This window comes from Panthera uncia, chromosome C2 (assembly GCF_023721935.1).
Source record: "Panthera uncia isolate 11264 chromosome C2, Puncia_PCG_1.0, whole genome shotgun sequence".
Classification (NCBI taxonomy): domain Eukaryota; kingdom Metazoa; phylum Chordata; class Mammalia; order Carnivora; family Felidae; genus Panthera; species Panthera uncia.
The window spans coordinates 145,615,989-145,639,073 of NC_064810.1; the positions used below are offsets into that span (position 1 = coordinate 145,615,989).

A 23,085-nucleotide genomic window follows, 5' to 3' on the forward strand; every position below is an offset into this window, starting at 1 on the left:
GCCAGCTGCCCCTTAGAGCTCAGACTCCAACCATGACCTTCGGCTCCTGGGTTAGTAGGTTAGCTTTTCTGAGCCCCCAGCGCTTCCCTGCAAAACGGGAAGTCATCCTGGACAGGGAAGGGGAAGAGAAGGAAAGAGGAAGTAACAGGGACTAGGGTGACCAACTGTCCAGGAGTGCCTGGGACCTAGCGGTTTCCTGGGACGTGGGGGTTTTCTGTGCTAAAACCAGGGCCGATCTGGGCAAACTGGGGCGAGGTGGTCACCTCAGACACAAGCATTGCTTCAGCATTTCCTGAGCTCCGTGGATTCTCTCCCTCATACTCACTCACATGTAGAAATAAAACCATGCCTGCCCAAGCCCAGACACCTCAAGAACGAAAGTCAGGCTCATTAGCTCACCGCTCAGCCTCTGGCTGCTACTGCACCCCGGGGGTAGCACCTCAGAAACCCCTCACCTCACCAGCGGAAGTCCTCAGGGTCTGGGCCTGAGGCCTTGCAGAGGTGGAAATTCTTGTGAAGAAATCCAGGCCCAGAGCCTGGTCCCACTGTTCTGCTGGAGGAGGCTGGTGGGATCTAGCCAGCCCCTTCTTAACGGGACCAGTCTGCTGCCCATGGCCTCAGGACTGGCTGCCAGCAGCTCCCCCTCACACAGGGGTTCTGTGGGGGTAGAAGGACAGAGCTGTGTTACCTGTCCACTGTGCTTAGAGACAGGAGCCCCCCAAGGCTTGTCCTAGACCCTCTTTCCTCTAGGCCCCCAGACCCCAGGTCCGGTACGGTCCAGGCCCGGAGGCTCTAAGATGGCCCCATCTTGGAAGTCACACTACTCTGAAGCCTCAGAGAGGCCCTCAAAGTCTGATGGGTCAGATTATCAGGTCCTTGGGCCACATCCGGCACCTGTGAATTGTCCAGAATAAGGGGCTGGCTTAATCATCCCTGGCTCTGCCACAGCAGCTTCCCCAAAAGGTAGACAGCACACAGGCAGGCTGCCCAGTCCTGTGCATAGGTCAGGTGCACAGATGTTCAGTTAATATCTGCTGACCACCTGCCTGGCCGGACCAGCTCCACAGGTTCCAGTTCGGGGCCCTCCTCAGGCCCCGTTTAGCTGGGTCAGAGCCGCCTGTATTTGAGGGTTACCTTGCCCCACTGCCGACAAGCCATCAGCTCCTCTCCCCCAGTCACCTCCCTGAAAGCCCTGGGATGAAACCTTGGTTCCGTCTATCCAGAGCTCGCCCCAACGCCCCAGGACAGTCCTTCCATTGATAGGGCAGCAGTGGGTGGGCCCAGTCTGGGCTCAGGGGTGGTATCTATGTTCACCTATGAGAATCTGCCCCAGGCGTCAGGATGAACCTCAAGGAGCCACAGGGGCAACCTGCTTCCAGATCTGTCCTGAGCCCCACCCTGCATATCCAGGGCAGCATCCACCCCATGCTCTCTCAGATCCCAGTCTGGCCAGACTCTTGACCATGGAGACCATCTTCCTCAAGTTCTCCCACGCCTCCTGCCTCCCAGCCAAGAAGCCAACCATCTGCCCCTCTGTCTCGGGACTGCTAGCCTGTCCAGGCCTGGCCAATCTAACAGGGATATGGTGCCAAGTCCCTCCCATCTCCCTCCTCTGACTCATCCTGATTCATCTTCTGGGACCAAACCCTACTGCACGGATGGGGAAACCGAGGCTCAGAATGGAAGGATCCCACAAGTGAACAACAGCAGAGCCCCAGGACTTCCAGCTCCTTGCTGAGGCCACCCCTTCCCTGCTGGATTGGACGCCACTCCATGTGGATGGATTTCTCGGCTTGCAATGACTTAAAGAGCAGTAAGAGGCTTCTGGGGAACCTCAGACTCAGGGGACCAGCTGTGCTTCCCTAGACCCCACCACTACCCTCTGCAACCTGTGGCCTCCTCCCCAGAGCTGCTACCACTTGCAGGTCAGTGAGGGGTCAGGATGCAACTTGGGTTGTAAGAGGGCCCCTAAGGGCCACCAGGGGCCAGACAGTGGCAGAAGTGGCTTGGATAAGGGCTTGTTAAAGCCAGGCCTGTTGAGGGGAGCACATCCTAGGCCACATCCCCCTTCCCAGAATGCCCTCCGGTGCCTACCTGGCATTGGGAAAAAGGGCAGTGCCCGACCTTCCCATGCACAGACCTGGTCCCAGGGCCCTCTGGCCTCAGCAGGAAAGGAGGGGCTGGCCTGGAGGGTATTGGTGCCCCTAAAGACGCTATTCCCACAGCAGTACCCCCCCCTCCCAAGCCAGTACCACCCTGCACCCTTGAGGGGCCCGAGAAGCTCACAGTCAGGAACCCTCTCTGGACTTAATTGGCAAGGCACACCCATCCAGCCTGAGTCCATAACCTGTCAACTACCTCGGCAGGGCTCGGCCACCCCCTTGCCTGGCACCTCCCATGCAAGGCCCCCAAGCTGCGCCTGCCTCCCCAGCCAGATGTGCCAGTTCCCTGAAACTGCAGACATCCCTCCCCACTGGCTGTGCCAGCTGCAGCCAGGTGCACTCCATCCTCAAGTCCAGACCAGGTCAGCCTATTTAAGATACAAGACCAGGGAAGTGGTCAGGCACTACTGTTGCCCTCAAACTCTCCCGGCAAGCCAGGCTGGGGATGGGGGGGGGGGGGGGGCGGTGGGAAGGAGCCCAGGTGCCAGGGACACCTGCCGAGACTGCTCACCAGGGCCAGAGCCTTCTGGATCTGAGGGATACCCTCTCTCAGCGCCATGAAGCCTTTGGCTCCCTATCCTGACCTCCATGGAGGCCCCGGGATGAAACCTGGGCTTGCATCGGCACCCCCCCCCACACACACACCCCAAACGCCCACGACAATCTTTATTGCCGGGTAACCATAGGTGGGGCCCAGACTGAGCAAGGGGGCACAGGTTCATGACTTCCAGGCTCCTCTTTTTGGAGAGGCGGTGTCTGTGTCAGCCTCTTCTGCGTTCATGGCCCCACTCCTTCCCCAGGAAACAGGCCCAGAGAGGGCAGAGGACTGGCCCAAGGTCACACAGTAGTCTGGACCGGAGCTGCGGACGTCCCGCCCCAACACACCGGGCTTGGCCCGGTCGCCCCAAATCCCCAAACAGGGCGGCTCCAGCGCCCACGTGGCCCGAGGCCCAGGCGGGAATCCGACCTCCCCCCTCCCCCCCATCACCCAGTCGAGGGCGGCGGCGTCCCAGGCTCCGAGAAGCGCCCCCCTCCGCCCGCGCCTAGCAAGACTTCAGCCTTTCGCGCCTGGGCCCCCACCCCAGGAATTTAACCCCCTCCCCGCCGAGGGCCGCGCCGTAGCGCCGCATTCCCGGCCCGCGGGGACCCGGGAGAAGGGGTCGGGGAGACCGGCGAGGGGGAAGACCCCTCCAGCAACTCCACCCTGAGCTGGCGGGCCGTGCGCTCGGGAGGGCAGAGCGGGCAGGTGGGCGGATAAGCGGGGGGACAGGCAGGGCCTTGCGTACCATGGTGCCGTGGCGCTGGGGGCTCACAGGGCCCCGCGGGATCGCGCTGCCCCCGGCGGCCGGGCCGGGGCCGCTCCATGAAGCGCCGCGCTGGGGGCCGCCCCCGCGCAGGGCCCCGCGACCATGGCCCCCGGGGGCGCGGCCGGGCGGGCGGAGGCGCAGGGCCGCGGCGAGTCCAGCAGCCGAGCAGCTGCGGCCCCAGAGCCTCGGGCGCGGCGGGCGGGGGGCGCGGGGCGCCGATTGGAGCCCGCGCGTCAGCTGGGGCCGCCGTCTGGACGCTTAAAGGGCCAGGCCGCCCTGCGTGCCGGCGGGGGGCGCGGACACGCGTGGTGTGCGCGGTCCCGGTGCAGCCTGCTCTGCCTCGGGCCGCAGGGGACCCCAGCCGGGTCCCACTGCTCCCATCCTAGCGGATGGGCCCCGGCCTGACTCTCTCGCGCCGAGCCCCCTTCTTGCCGGGAAGTTCGTCCGAGAGTCTAATCTCGGTGCCTTCCAGCTGCGCCACAGAGGCGGGGTCGGAGTAGGAGGCGGCCCTGAAATGGGGAAGCTGGGCGCGCCCACTCCCCAGCTAGCTGCAGAAATGCTTCCACCTGCTCCCCTGAGCGACCCCAGCTGAGAGACCGAACCCCCGTACCCCAGCCGCGCTCACCACCCCCACCCTCTGGCCTGAGCTGCTTTGATCTGAGGGTGAGTCTAGGATCTCCAGCTAGCCCTGCCCCCCACACCCCCCTTCCCCAGGGCATCCCAGAGCTCTTTTTACTCTGTGCTGGTTGGCCCATACCTACCTGGTGGCCTCCTCTGGATTTCCACAGGGCAGGGGCCCAGGGCAGGAGATGCAAGAACCCGACCCCAGCTGCAGCGACCAAGCCTTTAACGGTGGCCGGCCCAGCACTAGGGAAACGCAAGATGAGAGGAGTGGGGGCCAGAGGCCCAGGCCCCACTGTGCCCCTCAGCCGTGTGACCTGACCACTGCTGAGTAGCCTCCCTGCTCAGTCTCTGCTGGCCTGCGGAATGCTGCTCTGGCACGGACACCAGTGGGGGCAGGGGGCTAGCTGTGCTGGCAGGAGGCTGCAAAGGAACGCTGCCAGGCTGAGCAGGCGGCAGGGTGGGGACCGCAGGGCGCTGGCCTGGCAGGGCCCAGGTGGCGGCTGGGCCACCAGGGTGGAGAGGGGGCCTCTGTGGGCCTCTCGTGTGGCCCATGTCATCATTCAGGGGCCTTTCTGTGCCCTCGCCCCACCCCAAACCGGCTGCTGCCCCGTCTGGGTCACTGTGATAGTGCCCCTGTCCTGGCAATACCCACACCCCTCACACATGTGCCCTTGTGCTTACGCAGCAGCCCCTGCCCAGCTGTCGCAGTATCCCCTGGGTTTGCCATCTTCCTCATGAGTGGGCAGGGTCTCTGGGGCCTGCTTAGATTGACTTGGTTCTGGGTGCCGGGAGAGGGAATGGAACAGAGGCAAAGATCCCAGGGCGACACCGTCAACAAGTCTGATGGTCTTTTGCAAGACCTCCTGCAAGGGCCTCCTGACGCTGGGGCCAGGGAGAAGACATCTCAGGGGCAAAGATGGGGGCGACCAAAGAGTGCCAAGAGGAAGGGGAGGAATGCACATAGCTAGATGCAGCGTGGGAGAGACCCCGAGTGAATAAAGACACGGGAGGAGAGGTGGGGGCACAGCTGGGGACATGCCCCCAGAGGCGGCCACTGCAGACACCCTGCGTTTCTGTGGCCATGGTGGGTGCACAGCCAGCTAGCTCAGCTCCCAGAGGCTTCAGGCTGAGGCCAGGCCAGAGCCGGCCAGCATGTGGGACCAGCTGGTCACCTCAGGGCTGCTTTCTGCCTCTTCCTCGGTTCCAACCCACTTCCTCATCTGATTCAGTGGGTCCTTGCACTGACCTCGGAGGGGGCAAGGGACGGATTGTGTACCCATTGCTTGGATTAGGACAGTGAGGCCCAGAGGAGTACAGATAATGCAGCCAGGCACCAGTGTCAGGAGCCAGGGAAAGGGGAGGCTGGGAGAGTGTGGCCTCCCCTCGGGTTGGGAGGATCCTGGCAGAGAGGACTGCACGAGACACCCTCATGGGTCCACTGTCTGCCAAAGCTTGGCAAGGGGTGTGGCCAGCCTAAGTAACGAAGGTGGGGCCCCTGGCCCCTTTGGGATTGGCTTTGGCTGTGGCGGTCAAGCCAAGGAGGGGCTGGAGTTGGGGTGAGGAGAGAGGGAATGGGGGCTCAGTCTCCCTGAAGACCACAGCTGTTTCCCTCTTGCTTCTCTGGCCTACAGCCCATCTACTGGGGAAGCCCGAGGGCGCAGCCAGCTTTGGGAGAGGCTACTGGCACTTGGGTCACATGAGACTGCAGCAAGGGGCTGTTTGAAGAGCCCGGTATGGTGGGCTCAAATGGGGCCACCCAAACTGTGCGAGGGCAGTCCCCAAGCTTGGCTGGGGACACCAGGCCCACCTCTTCTGATCCTGGAGAGAACAAACAGCCCAGAGGTGGTTGGGGGGATGTGTGCACGCACACTTGCACAGCACAGGACTCAGCCTCCCTGGGGTGCAGGAGGCTGTGTAGCTGCCGTAGCTGGGATGGGGAAGGACAAGAGTGGACAGTGTCAGAAAACCGAAGGGGATAACACAGCGTGAAGTCGGTGGGATGGAAAGGGATGTTCGAGCTACCCACCAGAGGCTGACCCAGGGCCCTACAGGGACGGGAGCACAGAGCTCCGAGTGTGGAGTCGGGGGGGTGTTGCCCCTGTGTTCTGCCTCCACTGAGCGCCACACTAATAGGCTACAGCTGCCGGGGTGGGGGCCTAATTCAAACCAGCAGGTTGCCTCGTTCCCTCCTGCTGTGTAAACGTCATGGCCTTGGCATGCCTCACCAGTAGCTTCCAGGATCCTCTCCCTCCCTGTTGGTTCAAGGGACTGTGGGCTTCTCATTGGTGACTTGAGCCTGGCCCTCCACGTGAAACCTGTGGGCTCCTACCCTCCTCCTGGAGGCGATCCCAGGGCCCGCGTCCCCGGGCCTTTGATGTATGCTTGGCTCTAAGCATTTAATTCTCCCTACTTCCCAAGAGGGAGGCCTTGGTATCCCAGATTTTCAGAGGAGGAGCTGAATTATAAAGGTCAAGCAATCTAACTAGTTAACAAACTAGAGAGTGGCAGAGCAGAACTTGAACCCAGAAAGTCTGGCTCTGGCCCAGACCCCTTACGGACTATACCACAGACTCGTTGCTCACAGAGATCCTTTATCTCTTCAAAATAAAGTCAAACTAGGCTGGAGGCATTGACATTAGTGGGGTCTTTGGCAGCCTTTCTCTGGGAATCTGGCCTGCTGGTAGAGGTTAGTTGCAGGAGGACCCGGGTAACCTGGGGCTGGGGGAGTGGCAGCCCAGGCCTCCATTCCCTGTAGGCCCTCTGGGAGGCCGACTCCTCTCCAGACGGGTCTGGGAAAAGGATGGGCACCACGGATTCCCATGCCCAGTTGTGCCAGTTGCGCGCACCCTCTTTTAGGGCTTATGAGCCGAGGAATGGGCAATCCACGTCTTCTTGGTGCAGACGAGCCGTCAGAGGCCCAGGAACAGACAGGATGCGGGGGTCTCTCCTGCAGCCTGAGGTCACTTTCTTTACCTTGATTTCCTCAGGGCTCTATGCCGGTTCAGACACAGCAGTCCTCAGGCTGGCCTGGGTCCTGGGGCCGGGCTCTGAAACGCAGTTCAGCCTGCAGAGCTGTGAACGGTGGGCCCAGGGTCTCTAAGGGGCAGAAGTACTTGGCCTGGAGCTCGGCACAGCCCCACTCCGGCCTTTTGAATCATAGGGAGGAGAAGAGAAAGGGGCAAGGGCACTGCGTCTGCCCTCTACTGAAACCTTTAAAGAAAACAGACCGTTAAAGCCTCCTGCCCCTTTGTGTGTGTGTTGCGGCAGTGTGCTCCCCTGGCCTCACACACACACAGCATCAGGCACTGACTGGAGCTGCCCGGAGTGGGTCCTGAAGACGAGCAGGTGCCCTGTTCTTCCAGGGCACCCCCTCCCTACCCCTGTCCTCAAAGGACTTCTCCCTGCCCAGCAGGATTCCTCTCAGCTTGCTTCCCAGCTCAACCCCTCACAAGTGCTGCATGGGACTTCTTTGTAGAAACCAGCAGAGTCCAGGCTCTTCTAGCATGTGAGGCATGGCTTCCGGGCCTCACCTAGTCAGCTAGTTTGCATCACCTGCGTGGCAAGTTTCTCTCTACACGGACTACGGTTTCCTCTCCCTTCCCAACAGTGGTGTCCAGCCAGTTTTCACTTGTGATAGGGGCATTTTTCTTGAATTCTCTTACCTCCCATTTAACGCCCGGCTGATTCAGAAAGTCAAGGCCAAAATCCTTGACACGTTTCCCCCCAGTGCTGCCCAGCTGATCAAAATGATCACTATCAGAATGTGAACACAATGCTGGAGCTCACTAAAAAGGAACCTCACTTGGGGATTTCCCTACAGTACAAAGACTCTGAAATTTTCTTTAAATTTTAATGCATCCAGATTGGACTATTGTCAGGGATTGCCTGACTTGGGGGTCTACTGTTAACTCAATTCTGAAAACTGAATCTCTGCAAGTCTTACTGTGAGAAGTTATGAGGTATTCACTAAGAAAATACAAATTCCTCGGAGTCCCGAGGAGAAAAAAGTTAATTGTACTTGCCCTGCAAATTCTCATGTGGACACTAAAAATATCACCATGAATGTTTTCTCTAAGAGCCAGTGCTCTGTGCCTAGTGAACTGGTAGAGAGGGAAGTGTGGAGGCTGTGGGTGGTTTAGTAGGTAAATGTTCTGTCCCCAAGGCAGCAACTCCCAGAGAAGATGGGACATATTCCTTCCTCAGCAAAGACCTCTGTATGCAGGTCACCTCGGCTGAATGACAACAACGGAGCTGGAGGAAACCTGGAGTTTGCAGGGCAAGAGAGACCAAGCACCATCCCGTGTGCTTGGTACACAAAGCACCATCACCGAGCAGGTGCACCATCTGGGCAGGTGAACATCTCTGCCTGCAGTGCCTCTCCGGCCCCACCTCGTGCCCCGCCGATACTCAGCCGCCAGATGGAAACGGGCAGCAGAGACGAAGTCTCTTTGCCGCCTGGCTCAGCAAAGAGACTCGACATTTTCTTTTCCATTTCGGAAAGATTACTGGAAGTCTGGACGAGTAAAGAGAGATGACACAGGCACAGATTTAGACTAAGTATATATTTTAATTTCTACAAGGTCCCCCTTTTCAAGTTTTAGGAACATTTAAATGAAGTGTATACAAATTAGACATTGCCAATATGTACAAAAGTATTCTCTACAGTTTTTGAACAATACCAGCTATATCATGTTTCATTTGCAGTAAACGACATTACAAAAACAGTCCAATAATGCATTTTCTATTAAGAAGCACAATACACAACATAATTAAATTTTATTAAAAAATAACTTAAAATACAGAACAATCCCCTCTAGGCAGAAAAGCTGTTTCTGTAGTTCATTCAGTAAACACACAGTTGAATGCTACGGCTGAGGGCTGTTCTTGTCCATGGAAGAAACAAATGAGGCTTCCAGGGCCCACCTTGTTGGGATGAAACTCCAGCGCAATGGGCAGTGATCGTCTGTGGTAGGTGGGGTTCTGAATGGCCTGCGCCCCCCCCCCCACTCCATGCCCAAATCCCAGGAACCCACGCCTGTGCAGTCACTCCTGTGATTATGTTATGTTCTATGGCAGAACTGACCTTAAAATAGGGAGACTTGATCAGTGGGCTTGATCTAATCACATGAACCTTAAAACAGAGGAAGAAGGCAGAGGGATGGGAGGCGTGAGAACATGGGCCATTGAGAATTTGAAGATGGACGGGAGCACGCGAGAAGGAATGAGAGCAGCCTTCAGGAGCTGAGGCAGAAGCCTTCAGATGACAGCCAGCAAGGAACTGAATGAACTTGGAAGCAGATTCTTCCCCACAGCCTCCATAAAGGAATGCTGCCCTGCTGACCCTTGATTTCAGCCTTGTGAGACCCTGAGCAGAGAATCTAGCCACACTGTGCCAGACTCACAAGCTACAGAACTGTGAGCTAAGAAATAGGCGTTGTCTTCTGCTGCTAAGTTTGGGGTACTTTGTTACACAGCAGCAGAAAACAAATACATCGTCCAAGGGTAACTTTTCTTAACCTAATTAGATTTGGCAGTTTGTTGGGCTTCTGAATGCGTTTTTTTTCCCCCACTGAATATTACAGGCAACTTTTGAAAACCCTTCACATGAATCACACATGGTTTTGTGTTTACTAAGAAGTCCGTTTATTTGACTTGGGTCCTGTTTTCTAACGTACTCTATCAACCTGGCAAACAGCTGACCACTTAACCCTGTTTATGAACCTTTTACGGATGACCATTTTAATATATCCAAGGTCTCCCCTCCACCCATCCGAGGCTGTCAAATCCCTCCAACTGAGGGCTCTTTCCCACTTCCCAGGTACCCCTAGCCAAGGCCTGGGTTGGGTTGGTGCAGAGTTCCACACCCGACATCCAGTAGGATTTTCTTCTGTGTAACTGATTAAACTGGCACTAAGGTGATTAAGTACACTTGGGGGAAAAACTCAAAAGATTTAAAAAAAAAAAAAAAAAAAATCACACCAGTTTTTACAGGTCAAATCCTTTTTGGAGGAACCACCCCAAACCGAAAATGTGTCATCTGTGCTGTCGTGCACACCCTCTTCCCCTGTGTGATGTCCCGGACTTCCTCGTGTCGTGCGAGGCTTCACCGAGTCAGAGCGGGTCACGGCAGAAAGAGGAAAAACATGCTGGTGCTTAGAACAGTTCAGCTGCTGTTGTGGTATCTCTCTCTCTTACTTGAAAGACTTAAAAGCTCTGCCAAGTGTCTCCAGGATGGTGGCAGTGAGGTTTTGGTGGTACTTTGAAGTCCACTCTTCAATCGACTCTTCCCGAGGCACACATGTCAGTTACGTGCAGCAGCCCTGAGCGGCCACACAACCTTCTGGGTCAGTCCTGCCTGCTCCGGAGGACCCCAGGCCACACCTGAGCTGGAGAGAAGCCCTCCAAATATTTAAAGTGAATACAGCTCAGAAGGAACGTTTGGCGCCAGTGAATTAAAATAATAATAATAATAATAATCTCTCTTCTAGGAGATTCTAACGTAAAGTACACGTAAAGAGGCACCAAAAGGTACCGAGCACCAAAACATGAACTGGAATAGAATTGTTTCTACAATCTAAACTCGTGATAGTGTTCATTAAAAAGCACATAAAACATTAGGTCCTTAGGGACAGTGCAGGTACACAGTTAAGGCCGATTTATTCTTCTGAACCTCACCTGCCAGCCGGAGTGGGCTGTATGATGACCACTTTTCCCGATCCTCTGAGACAACCAAGAAGTAAGGAAAGAATGAAGAACTCCAGAGCCACTGCCTTATATTCCTGGCTACCATCAAGTATCAATTCTGGGTGGTTTGTTCTTAAGAGCACGTATGTATGAGACTGTGTGATTGGTACATAAATATTTGGCCACCTTTAACAGTTCTTCACAGTTCTATGCTTGGCAGCATATATGCTAAAACCTGAAAAACGGGCAAAAAGAATCTGTATTCTAAGGAATACATGAGATGGAAAGAAATCATCTGTCTAAAATAATATTGCAAATGATACTTAAATTTCATGATTTCTTGATTCAAGAAAATGAAATTCATTTCCATAGTTGGCTACTGTAAAGTGTGGCATAAAAATATTTTTAGGAGACATATCTGTATTTTAAATTCTGTGTACATGTAAATGAATGATAACAATTAAGTGCCTATTTTTGAAACTTATCTCTAATATTGAAATAGAACAACAGACTGCCATTAAGTTTCTCCAACTTTTAAGTTACCAGATATTTACAAATAAGATATAATTTGTATAAAAAAAAAGGGGGGGGGACATTTTCAACTATATGTGCTGCTTTCACTGGGGCTCCGGTGATGAGAGTAACTTCGGTCACTTTCACTGTCAGAGCCATAAGATCTACAACTCCTGTATAACAAAAGAAATATACAGACACCTTTTAACTTCAACCCTTTGAATTCCTCTTGAAGCCTTTTTTTTTTTTTTTTTTTTTTTTTTTTTATATGAGTGGCTTGAAAGCAATACTGATGTGGCAGAGCACAGTGGGTGGATGAGTGGGGTCTTGACTGTGGCAACAGTGTGGACTTTTCAAAGACGTTTTAAATGACAGAATAGTAATATCAACGTTAAGATAAAGAAACATCGCATCTTGGGAAATTACTTGAAATCCACTCATGCAAATGAGCAGAATAATTTTCCATGTTACCCAAACTGAACATCAATATTTAATGAGACCGAGGAAGCAAGGGATAAAAAAGGTACACAAATAGTTTCATTAAAAATATGGAAACCAAGGGGCGCCTGGGAAGGCTCAGTCGGTTAAGCATCCAACTCTTGATTTCAGCTCAGGTCATGATCTCATGGTCGTGAGATAGAGCTCTGCATGGGGCAGCTTAAGATTCTCTCCCTCTCCTTCTGCCCCTCCCTCCCTCACTTAACCCCTCACTCCAAAAAAATTAAAAAAAAAAAAAAAAAAAAAAAAAAAAAAGGGAACCCAAAAAAAAAAAAAAAATGGGGACCCCATGAGGGATGTGGGAGGAAGGTAGGGCAGGTGCATGCAGATAGGACCTCTGGGAAACTAAGTCAAGAGGACCTGGCAATTGTCACCATTCAGTTATTTTGAAAAAAATTCAGGGAGCCAGTCACTTTGCCAAATGCTAGGACATACACAGTAGACCAAGTATAGTTTCCTGGGGCTCAAGGACAGTACAGAATAGTGGACAAGACAAATAGGGCACACGGCAGGGAGGTGGGGGTGGCGTAACTCAGGGTGAACAGTCAGGGCGGGCCTCCTGGGGCAGTGGGTTGCAGCTGAGGCCTGTGGGGTAGGTAGGTGGGAATTGGCCATTTCAAGAGGCGTGTGTATCTCCAGGCAGAAGGAAAGGTTCTAGCACATTAAAGGAGGGAAGACAGAAAAGCCCCAGCTGGAGCTGGTAGGTAGGGAGGCCTTACATGAAATGCTAAAGAGCCTAGACCTGCCCTTCTGGCAGCAGGGAGTCCTTCAAGAGTTTCAAACAAGGGAGGTGTTTAGATTATACCGATATTCAACAAGGATCACTGACAGTAGTTGCAATGAATGGGAGAAGGGTTAAGACCAAAAAAGCAACTAGGAAAGGGACACCATAAAAAGTCAACACAAAGACTCTTACAGTACCAGCCAAAATATGTTACATAAAATGTAATATGTGTAAATATCTATAATATATAAAAATGTTTTTACTAAAAATTGATGGTATAAACCTCAACTCTGCTGTTGAAGCAAATGATGACATTTTAGTATACATTTTTTGATTAAAAAAAATTAACAAATCTGTTTTGCTATTTTTAGCAACTAGCCCTATTTAAAAGAATGGCCCATGGTTTAGGTGACCTTCTCTCTTTACTCCTTGCAAACTATTCAAAGATACGTAAGTATTACAAGATCCATTTTGGATTCACACATGTAACAATACCCAGCAAACCTGACCCGGCAACCCTTAACACAACGGCCACTTTTATTTAGTAGCTGCCTGTGGATTGCTGAAATTCGAGAAGAGAAAAATACTTCTGTCCTCCCAAGATTACGCTTTCTCTTCTATTAGCTGTCACCTCATGCACCAAGTGCCCACAGTACCGTGCAGTGCCCTAAAGGAGGGGGACCCACCTGGACCGCCTGCTGTAACTTCTGCCTCGGTGGTAACTGTCACTCCTCTGGCTCCTACTTCGACTCCGACTCCTGCTATAGTAGCTATCGTAAGTGTAGGACCTGCTTCAACAGCAACAACACACACTCAATTTTCCCACTCAGATACTTATATGCTTCCATTTCTTTTTATGACCTGATCAGTGTTCTCGAAAACAAGGGCCTAGACGACACTGCGAGGACACAGCTGCACAGCAAGTACTGGAAACACTGAACAATTGCCCCAGTCAGACTTACCATAGTAAAAAGAAAAATGTTCATTTATTTTCTGCATTGAAAAATATCACGAAGTTGACACTGAGTTAAGTTTGAATGAAGGTGGTGGATCTTATTAGGCAATTATATCCGATAAACACCTGCCATTACAACTGGTCATCAATGGTCACTTTTGACACTAGAGTACCATGGGCCAACAGATAAAAGCTGTCAAAAAGACCTCACGTAGATAGGGTAGGATTACATGAGACAAATACAGTATCTACACTTTTCAACAGAATACAGCACTTTTGAAAAGGAAGTGAAGGGTTTTATAAAACAAGGCTTTTCAATCCCGCCCCCACAAATGGTTCCCCACCCCTTCCGTACCTGGACCGACTGTGGGGGTCGTACGAGCTGCTCCTGGATCTGCTCCTGCTGGATGTCCTAATATTAATCACATGAGGGACCATCATCTTGTGGGTCAGGACAGGCTATATAAAAAATCTAGACGTTTCTTTGCCCACCAAGGAAAAAACACAATGAAATCCAGTAGCTGTATTTCATTTGTATATCAAAAGTATGTTGTACTTTTTAAAAGCCAGGTTGGTTATCATTAGAAAGCTTATGTCTTATTCAATTCTTCTATGAGATGCACATAACGAAAGTCTCCGGGGAGGTTCGAACTGGGTGGGGAGGGAAGGGTCTGCACAGGTCAGACGTCTGTAAGTAAAATGAAGCTGCAGCACTGGAAAATGCCTGAGAGGCAAGAGGGTTTCAAGAACGTGGAAGAAATAGAGACCCGGGGTCACCCCCGACACGCTTCATCTTGTGGCCCCTGTTAACAAATCAGTCCTCCTATCCCGATCCCTAGTCCGAGTCAAGAAAGAGGTGACTGCAGAGGTGAACTAAGGTTAAGGAAGATGTAGTGGAGGTGGAGGGAGGGGGAGCTGGCGGGCAGGGCCTCTTTTAAATATTTTTACCGCTTCTCTTTCCTCACTCTGATAAGATCACATCCTGAGAAGAGCCAGTGAGAATCTGACAGTTCTTAGAAACAACTGGACGAGCCAACAGGCCTGTCTAGTATTCAACAGTGACAGGATTCTTCTCAACAGCTCCCCCACTCTGCCTGCGCACGCCCTGAAGAGCAGACAGGATGGAGACCACACGGGAGGGCGGGGTTCGCGAGCTCACCTGTGGCTTTTGTAACTGCGGTAGGAGCTGCTCCGGCTTCTTGTGCGGCCTCTGCTGTACCACCCTCTGCTCCGACTTCTAGAGTAGCTTCTTGATCTGCAATTAAGAGTGAAAAGGCACAATTATATGAACTCACCTTGCTGTTCAAGGCCTTACTAGTACAGTGGGAAGGGGAAAACACAACAAAAGGAAAAGTCTTTCATGGAACTCTTCATTGTGGGTGTGCCAGTGGTAGCTTATGAACAGTGTTTAAATTGAACAGAATGGAATAAACCAGAACAGGCTGCCAAAGGTGTGTTCACTGGAACCCTATCTGTAATATCAGAAGAAGAAATAATCCAAATCTCCATTAATGACAGAATGGGGGAAAAAATTAATGCACAGATATACAGCAGAATATTCTAATGTAGGAAAATGACTGAACTACAGCTACATACATCAACAGAGACATCTCCTGGAACTTAATGTTAAGTGAAAAATGCATAAATAGAACACATGACGTATGTATGTATAAAGATCTTTTTGAAAACCTACAAAAACAACACTGTATACAAATAGAAACATCTCTGGCAAAACTGAAGAAAAACAACAAAACTATAACAGAAGTTTAGAATAATGTTCAACTTTAGAAGAAAGGAGGGTAGGGATATATCAGGTATGTCAAAGCTCTATTTTTTAAACTAGATGACATTTTAAATTATTTATTTATACCTAATCACTTCTTTTATTTTTTTGTATCTATTTAATACAACAAGGAACTTAAGTAGCACAATTCTGCCCCCCCCCCCCCAGCCCGCATTCACTTGGCTCCCCACCCTTCTCCCCCAACTTTATACCTGTCATTTAGGACAGAACAATACCCCTATGTCTAGGCTGCTATGTAACATTTTCATAGTTTTTTTTGTTGTTGTTGTTTTTTTTAATGTTTATTTTTGAGAGAGAGAGAGCATGAGCAGGGGAGGGGCAGAGAGAGGGAGACAGAGGATCCTAAGCAGGCTCTGCACTGACAGTGGAGAGCCCGATGTGGGGCTCGAAATCACAAACCACGAGACGATGACCTGAGCCACAGTTGGACGCTTAACCGACTGAACCATCCAGGCACCCCCTCATAGGTTTTATTTTATTCACTATGTACTTATGTTTTGGAAGACATGATGTGCTTCCAGTTTATCTATAAGAAAATGGAACACACTGTCTTCTAGTAAGACTCCCGTCATTTATTCAACCATTTTTTTTTCAATTACTCAACAAGTATAGAGCAGACTCTGTGAGGTGACTAAAAGATGAGTAGGAAGTAGTTCCCGACTTCAGTGAAGTCACAGTGTGGTTAGGGGAGTCAGGGCCAGGCGAGTAACCAAAACAGGGAGGCTGTCCAGTCTATCAGCTGCATAACCTAAAGCAAATTCCTTAGGCTTTCTAAGCCTGTCTTCGTTTCGAAGATGAAAGGCCAGCCACTCCAAAGGCAGCAGTAAGAAGCTAAGTGAGTGGCCAGCATCAACAAGAGCTCAGAACTGCTGGAGTGTGAATGAGAAGGCAGACGTTGAGCAGACAGGGAGCCAAAGTAGCTCCATAGCTGACCGCACCTGGCCTATGAACCTAGAGAGAACAGGCCAGGATTCACCAGCTCTCCAGGCCTGCTGCGAGTCAGGGCAGGAGGAAGAAGAGCCCACAACACAAGCATGGAACGGTCTGAGAGGGAAGAGGAGGACCACCGGCAGGTGCCAGAAGAACGGAAAGGACTGAAAACATGCCCTGGCACTCATGCGAAGTATCTGAAAATAGCCCGTTAGGGAGAAGCAGGGAGGGACGGCACAGAAGGCAGCCTGCAAGCAACTAAAGAGTAAATGGGGCACTGTTACTACAGACGGCACGTACTGGTTCCTATTTTTAAAGAAATCTGGGTGGGAAAGGGAAGATAAACAACTAGAAAGGGGAAAAAAGTTCTCGAAGATTCTTATGTTTTAAGTTCAAGTGATGAAGACCAAGCACAATAATATATTAATGGATAGGAGTAACTAAGAGACAGTGAGGTAAAACCGTGAACTATTTATAAAGAAAATTTAAAAAGGAATACAAATTACTAACTTCATGCCACCATCACTAATTTTTTAGTTTGTAAAAATTCTCATTCTCTGCACTGTCTATGCTGACCAAAGTTACAGGCAACCTGAACCAAAATACATAAATCTAAAGATGATCGGTCTTGCCATGCCCCTCCCCCAATCCTTGAATAAAGATCAACTAGATGCAGGTCTTGGGAGGGTAACTTTGCTTCTCTGGCCCTCACCTTCCACTTGTGTAAAATGGAGGGTTAATGATCTCTAAATCCTACACAGTTCTAGATGTTCAGGATTCCCTTCTACGGCATCACAGAGAGGTGGGAGAACAACACACACCTTGAAAGAGAGAGACTTGCCATCTACCACGGCAACTCATCTCTGTTGCCAAAGAGCTTTAGTTGATTAAGCTAATAGTTTTTTTTTTTAAGTTTATTTATTTTGAGAGAGACAGAGACAGCGTGAGTGGGGGAGGGGCAGAGAGAGGGAGAGAGAGAATCCCAAGCAGGGTCCGCACTGTCAGCACAGAGCCCGATGTGGGGCTCAAACTCATAAACCGTGAGATCGTGACCTGAACTGAAAGCAAGAGTCGGACGCTTAACGAACTGAGCCACCCAGGCGCCCTGAAAAGCTAATAGTTTTTGACACTGAGCCCAAATTTCTTCCCCTAAAATCTCCACTTCCTATGCTCCCGATCTGCTCTCTGGGTCACACAGCACAAGACTTCCCCTCATTCCCTTCCAGACATTTGGAAATAGTAATCTTGTCCCTAATTCTGATGTTCTTCCAAGCTAAAAATAACAGACTCTCCTTGGGAGGGAAAAAGGAAAGAGAATAAATACAGGGCTCACCGATAAGACGATGTAGAACTTCGTGATCGACTTCTTGAGTGACTGTAGGAGACAGACCTTGTTCTGTGTCTTGATTTGGTTTCAGATTTACTTCGAGATCTGCTTGGACTCCTGGACTGGCTATCCCCATCCCGACTAGGTGTCTGCTCATCACTTGAACTCTCCTGATTTCTTGGCCTCCGGTTTAAGCGTGCTGTCTTTCTTACTTCATCAAAGAGAGACCCAGGCCGGACTTTATTTTTGCTTTTGATTTCTATCCTCAAGCCTTGTGGCTTCATCTCAGGTGCAGCAGTCAATGCCTTCACTTCCACAGTGCTGGATGTAGTAGCAGCCGGGGCGGCCACGTTCCCCACACCTTGCAGGGGCTTCCATTTATTATCTAAGAGACCGATCTGGCTCTTCTCAGCCACCTCTCTCTTCACAGTGCTTTCTGCAGCACCGGCAATGCCAGTGGGGCCGCCGTCCTGTTTGCCCATGTCCCCCATTGTTTTGCTTTCAGACGTGCTGCTTTCCTGCTTTAGCTCCTCTCCCTCAGGACGCTCCGTGTGCACATCCTGCTTTAAAACAATGTTTATATCTGGGGTGTCGAGCCTTGAGTTTCCTAGAGGGGATGCCTCCTTTGCTGGGGAACTCCTATCAGGAGTGCAAATCTCCATGTTGTCATCTGTCTGAAGCACATCTTCCACTCCACTTGAGACAATTTCTGCAATATGCTGAACGTTTGAGGGAGAAGCAGCTACATTTTCATCAGTATTTAAAGCTCTAGGAGAAATGCTGAGTTTACTATCATCTTTAGTAGGCTGGTCAATATCTGATGGAATCATTACTGTATTACATTTACCTGAAAGGTTGCCCTCTTCACAGGACTTCTCAGTTTGCACAATACTTTCTTTCAAGGTTTCACTGTTTTCAGAAACTTGTTTTTTCTCTTTTGCCTCCTGAGTAACTTGCTTTTCACTAATCTCCTCTTCCTCCTCCTCACCAAATTCTAGTGGAGGCTGCCAATGAAATGCTTGTTTTCGTTTTGGAGCCTTGTGCTTTTTGTCTTTTTTCCCTTTCAATTTCTCTTTTGCTTTTTTGGTCTGTTCCCTTTTAAGATTTTCCTTTGACCCGTGTTTGTGCTTCCGTGCCTTTCTTCTAGCGTTTTCTGAATTGGAATAGGACCCCTCAGAATCAGATGTTGAAGACCGCTGTTTACTTGACTTCCAAGCACCATTACCATCAGGCAGTGAAGTACTTGCTGAAGACTTTGTTGTGGATTTGGCTTTGATGTGAATTTCACCAAACTCTGACTCAGAATCTGATGTGGCTTCACCTTCCTCCTTATCAGAAGATGGCCGGGAAATATTTTTACTGTTTTTAGTTCCATCTCGTTCGGAGTTTGATTCTGAGTCCCATTTACTTCCCGCATAATTCTTTCTTTTGTGCTTACTGCCATTTCTAAGGTGATCAGAAAGATTCTCTTTCAAGGCTCTTTTTTTTGAACGAGGGCATTCTTGTTCGGGCTTGGATTTCTCTTCATCTCTGTTTCTCTCTTGCTTATTATTCATTTCCTTTTGGACTTGCTTCTCTTTCTCCTGGGCTGACTGTGTAACTTGAACACTTGACTGTTCACTGTCTGAAGAATAATCTAAAGATGACCTGCTTTCGCTATACTTTCTCTGACAAGACTTGTCCCTGCTTTTCATATATTTATGGCGAAGTGTCTTTTCGGAACTGCTGCTGTGCCTTTTACGAGAAGTGTTACCTTTCTTCCCGCTGGATCTGTATTTTCTCTTGGCCCGTCTTCTATCATCACTGCTAACAGAAGAGTACGACGATGATCTACTACACTGTGAATGATCACTGTATTTATTTCGTGAATGAGATCTAGATGAGGGAGACCTAGACCTCGAACGTGAACTAGCTAGACTTCGTGACCTTGTGTATGATCTGGAATAAGATCTACTCCTAGACGATCTGCTCCTTGACCTTGGTGAGCTTTCTGAACTTCTGTCACTGTATTTTGAATAAGCACTCCGATCACTTTCTGAATTTTTTTCTCTTTTGTGGTAGGATGATGAACTTCCAGTCTCTTTAATATTTGCTAAACTGTAAGTGCTTTGGATGGGCAGCAAGTGGGTTGTTTTAGCTTTCATTTCCTGAATTCGCTCATAAGAGGGCTTCCAGGGCTTCTGTCCAGGCTTCCACCTTGAAGGAGGGGGACTGTCACTCAGTGGTATTACAGGAATATTTTCTGCCACCACCGCTTGTACTATGACATTTTCATTTTGTGGTACTGTTGTTCTTAAAGGTTCTGTTTTAACCGGTTTGTTTTCACTTAACTGAGAGGCTGTTCTTTTTGGTGATTTTGATGCTGTCCTTTGGTGCCCTGACTTGGAACTAGATCTGGACTTTGATCTACTTCGAGAATGTGATGAAGATTTTGATGGAGTCCTTGATCTTGAGCTTCCTCTAGAGTAAGACTGTGAGTGAGATTTAGATCTGTAGGAGTCCCTGCTGGAATGGGTTGAAGAGCTCTGGTCATCCTTATCAGATTTAGACCAGTCCCTCTTTGATGAGTGATGAGACGATAACGAGGAAGAACGACATCTCCTTTCTCTATCACAAGAGGATTTCATTCGTCGGGTGGAAGATTTTGAGGATTCTATGTCAGATGGTACAATAATCCTTCTCTTCTTAGTCTGCTTGTGTCTTCTGCAGTGTTTCTGCTTTTTCGCTTTCTTTTTATGCTTCACCTTTTTCTCTTTTCTGCGTTTTTTATGGTGACCCTCGGAGTGTCTTGCCGTACTAAGGTCTGAATAATATCCATTATAGGACCATGATCTGGATCTCTGGGACAAGCTTCTCTCATCCCATCGGCTTGAACAGGGGTCACTTAATCTGTAGAAAATGACCCAACATGCATGCAGTTATTTACAAGCATGTTTCTATATTTTAAGTTTAAAACACGTTTGCTGTCAATACAAATGCATTGACAAAAGCCCAGTGAACAACATAGTACTGACTCTATCCACACTTTGAGTGCACGTAGGAAGGATAAATCAGAGGGATAGGCTTCGTGATTTCAGAGACGCACTAACAACTACTAACAGAGTTACTTACAGAAGGACTTAGTTTAGTTTTTTGTTTCTGTTTCAATTAAGCAAAGGATTTCAAATTTGACAGAAAAATGATTTTGAGAGTCAAACGAAACCAAAGCAATTCATCACAGGAGCGCCGGTCACATCCCGAGTTCCCGCCCAGGATCTGTTCATGACCCTCTGCTTCTGGGAGCAAGTTTTGAGAGAGAGTCCAATTAAGTTCCCAAACAATTCTGTCGATTCCCTGCAGACAGAGGAGAGCTGCCTGAACTTTAAAGAGAAGCGTCTGGAGAAGCTAGCATGGCTTCTGTTTTATTTCAGCTTCACAGAGGTAATCAAGACTCTCTCTTAAGGTTTCGGTTAAATTAGTACAGAAATGGAGGAAAAAGCACATAAAAACAGATGCAAGTTTTACAATCTTAACGGCAACCTGTAACGTCAGGGCCCACAACTCAGAGGCCTCCATACCACTGTGTCTAAATCACTCTCACACAGCAGATGTGCACCTTTCATTCCCTCTTCCAACTTGTAACCATACTACTGGGCACTCAAAGAGGAAAAGAGACTTCTACCGGGAACGATTATAAAGGGTCCTACTGGTATGTTTTTCACTAGCTATTCTGGAGCCAGGCCCATTTCTACAACAGATATTCCACTGTGGGGTGTTACTAAGGGTAAGAGACAGGTACACTGTTGAAGCAGCAACAGTCCCTGGGGTCAGAAGTTAACCAACACGAAAGGTACAGATTTTCTATCTATTCAATCATCAGTGACTAAGAGCCAGTGACCTGACTAGGAAAGAACCTGCTATATAATTTTTAGGTGCTGATTATTTTTAAAATTGTACAGGAAATCTCTGAGAGATTCGGTTGTTTTATAGTTTTATGAGGGAAAACAGAATCTTGATTTAAAAGCACCCTGAAGCCAATCAGCCCTCCTAGTTAATAGCTCTCTTTCTGCCAAGTATTTCCAAATGTATTCTCTTTGGTCACAGTCTAACTTTCAATGTAAGTCTTTAATGAAAAGTCCAGAAGTAAGTCTCTCTCCCCTTAACACTTAAAATATAGCAGACACAGAATTGTGCTTATACTCAAGGCTCTTACTTGTCTCCTTTACTCCATTTTTCTCCACTAGGTGGTCTGTATGCTCTTAATCTCTGCATTTCCTCTTTCCAGTGAGGAGGAGTTTCACTGCTATCATCATCGTCTGATTCAGAACATGATCTTGATCTTGGAGGTGTGTGATAGCGCTTTAAAAATAAAGATAGGAATAACTATTTTTAAAATACCTCTCAATTACAGTCTGCTATAGGACAGAGTTAGGAGTATGACCCAAACTCAGATGCCATTCAAAGGTTATAATGATTAAAGTACCAAAAGGATGGTATGAAGTTATGTCAAACGTAAGAGACTAAAAGAAATGGGATTTTTTCTTTGAAATCCTAACAGTTACCTTCATTAGCCTAGATTACTCAACATACTAAGATTTCTCAACATAATCACTTATTGCTTCTCAGGCCATTTCATACTTAAAAACATAGCAATAAATTTTCATCTAACAGCAGTACGTTCCCATACCTATGGAGAATACAGCTAGTTCCTTGAACAGATGTTGGATTATACCTAAAATTAAGGCTGGGGTTTTGCCTATAGGCAAAAACATACTGCTTAGATAAGTAGTTTGAAAAAAGAAGTCTTAATAAACATACAATTGTACCCCTTCCTTTAATCTTCCGTCCAGATTTTGATACAGATGGTTTCTGATCACTTACAATGGGTGGAACATCAGGAATCTTCCTGGAAAAGAAAACTGAAAATTAAAAATAAGCAAATGCTAGGTGGATTTCTCAATATTTAAATGCAGAATTTATGCTCCTACAAAACAAAATCATTTCATTTAGATCCAACACCTCTGTAAAATGAAGCACTCCCTAGATAATTTTTCTAAGCAAACTCTTCAAATGCCAAAATTTAAAAAGAAAAACAAAAAAAAAGTAATCCAATTGAGTAGAAACATACCATACTATATACCTTTTTAAGCACAGTACTTCTTTTATTTTTTTTTTTAATTTTTTTTTTTTAACGTTTATTTATTTTTGAGACAGAGAGAGACACAGCATGAGCGGGGGAGGGGCAGAGAGAGAGGGAGACACAGAATCAGAAGCAGGCTCCAGGCTCTGAGCCATCAGCCCAGAGCCTGACGCGGGGCTCGAACTCGCAGACCACGAGATCGTGACCTGAGCTGAAGTCGGACGCTTAACCGACTGAGCCACCCAGGCGCCCCAGCACAGTACTTCTTTTAAACAAAATCCCTTTTTATGTCTCTTGTCAAAAACAGTGATGTTCTGAGGGAATCCTAAGATATTCCTGGTTCTTATGCTTAAGTTGTGTTTTTTATTTACATACATACATACATACATATATATATACATACATACATATACATATATATATATATGTATATGTATG

At 49.0% G+C, this 23,085-nt stretch overlaps 2 protein-coding genes across 9 annotated transcripts in view; both read right to left on the reverse strand.

Moving 5' to 3' along the window:
- Positions 1-8,585, reverse strand: part of ZBTB47 (zinc finger and BTB domain containing 47) — a 17,501-nt gene extending 8,916 nt beyond the window's left edge. The window contains exons 1-5 of the mRNA XM_049629228.1: positions 8,422-8,585; positions 5,962-6,020; positions 4,231-4,336; positions 3,871-3,978; positions 3,449-3,638 (exon numbers count right to left, since the gene is read on the reverse strand). Of these exons, the coding sequence (XP_049485185.1) occupies positions 3,449-3,638; positions 3,871-3,978; positions 4,231-4,336; positions 5,962-6,020; positions 8,422-8,585 (627 nt within the window). The remainder of the gene's footprint in view (positions 1-3,448; positions 3,639-3,870; positions 3,979-4,230; positions 4,337-5,961; positions 6,021-8,421) is intronic.
- Positions 8,586-9,712: 1,127 nt separating this feature from the next.
- NKTR (natural killer cell triggering receptor) overlaps positions 9,713-23,085 on the reverse strand; it is a 61,036-nt gene continuing 47,663 nt past the window's right edge. For 5 of the 8 annotated variants that reach the window (XM_049629879.1, XM_049629886.1, XM_049629884.1 and 2 more), the window contains 7 exons: positions 22,326-22,413; positions 21,721-21,866; positions 17,535-20,417; positions 14,627-14,722; positions 13,823-13,879; positions 13,199-13,303; positions 9,713-11,463 (listed from right to left, as the gene is read on the reverse strand). In XM_049629879.1, coding sequence (XP_049485836.1) covers positions 11,376-11,463; positions 13,199-13,303; positions 13,823-13,879; positions 14,627-14,722; positions 17,535-20,417; positions 21,721-21,866; positions 22,326-22,413 — 3,463 coding nt within the window. In that variant the 3' untranslated portion in view covers positions 9,713-11,375. The remainder of the gene's footprint in view (positions 11,464-13,198; positions 13,304-13,822; positions 13,880-14,626; positions 14,723-17,534; positions 20,418-21,720; positions 21,867-22,325; positions 22,414-23,085) is intronic. The other 3 variants (XM_049629880.1, XM_049629881.1, XM_049629882.1) reach the window with 3 other exon arrangements.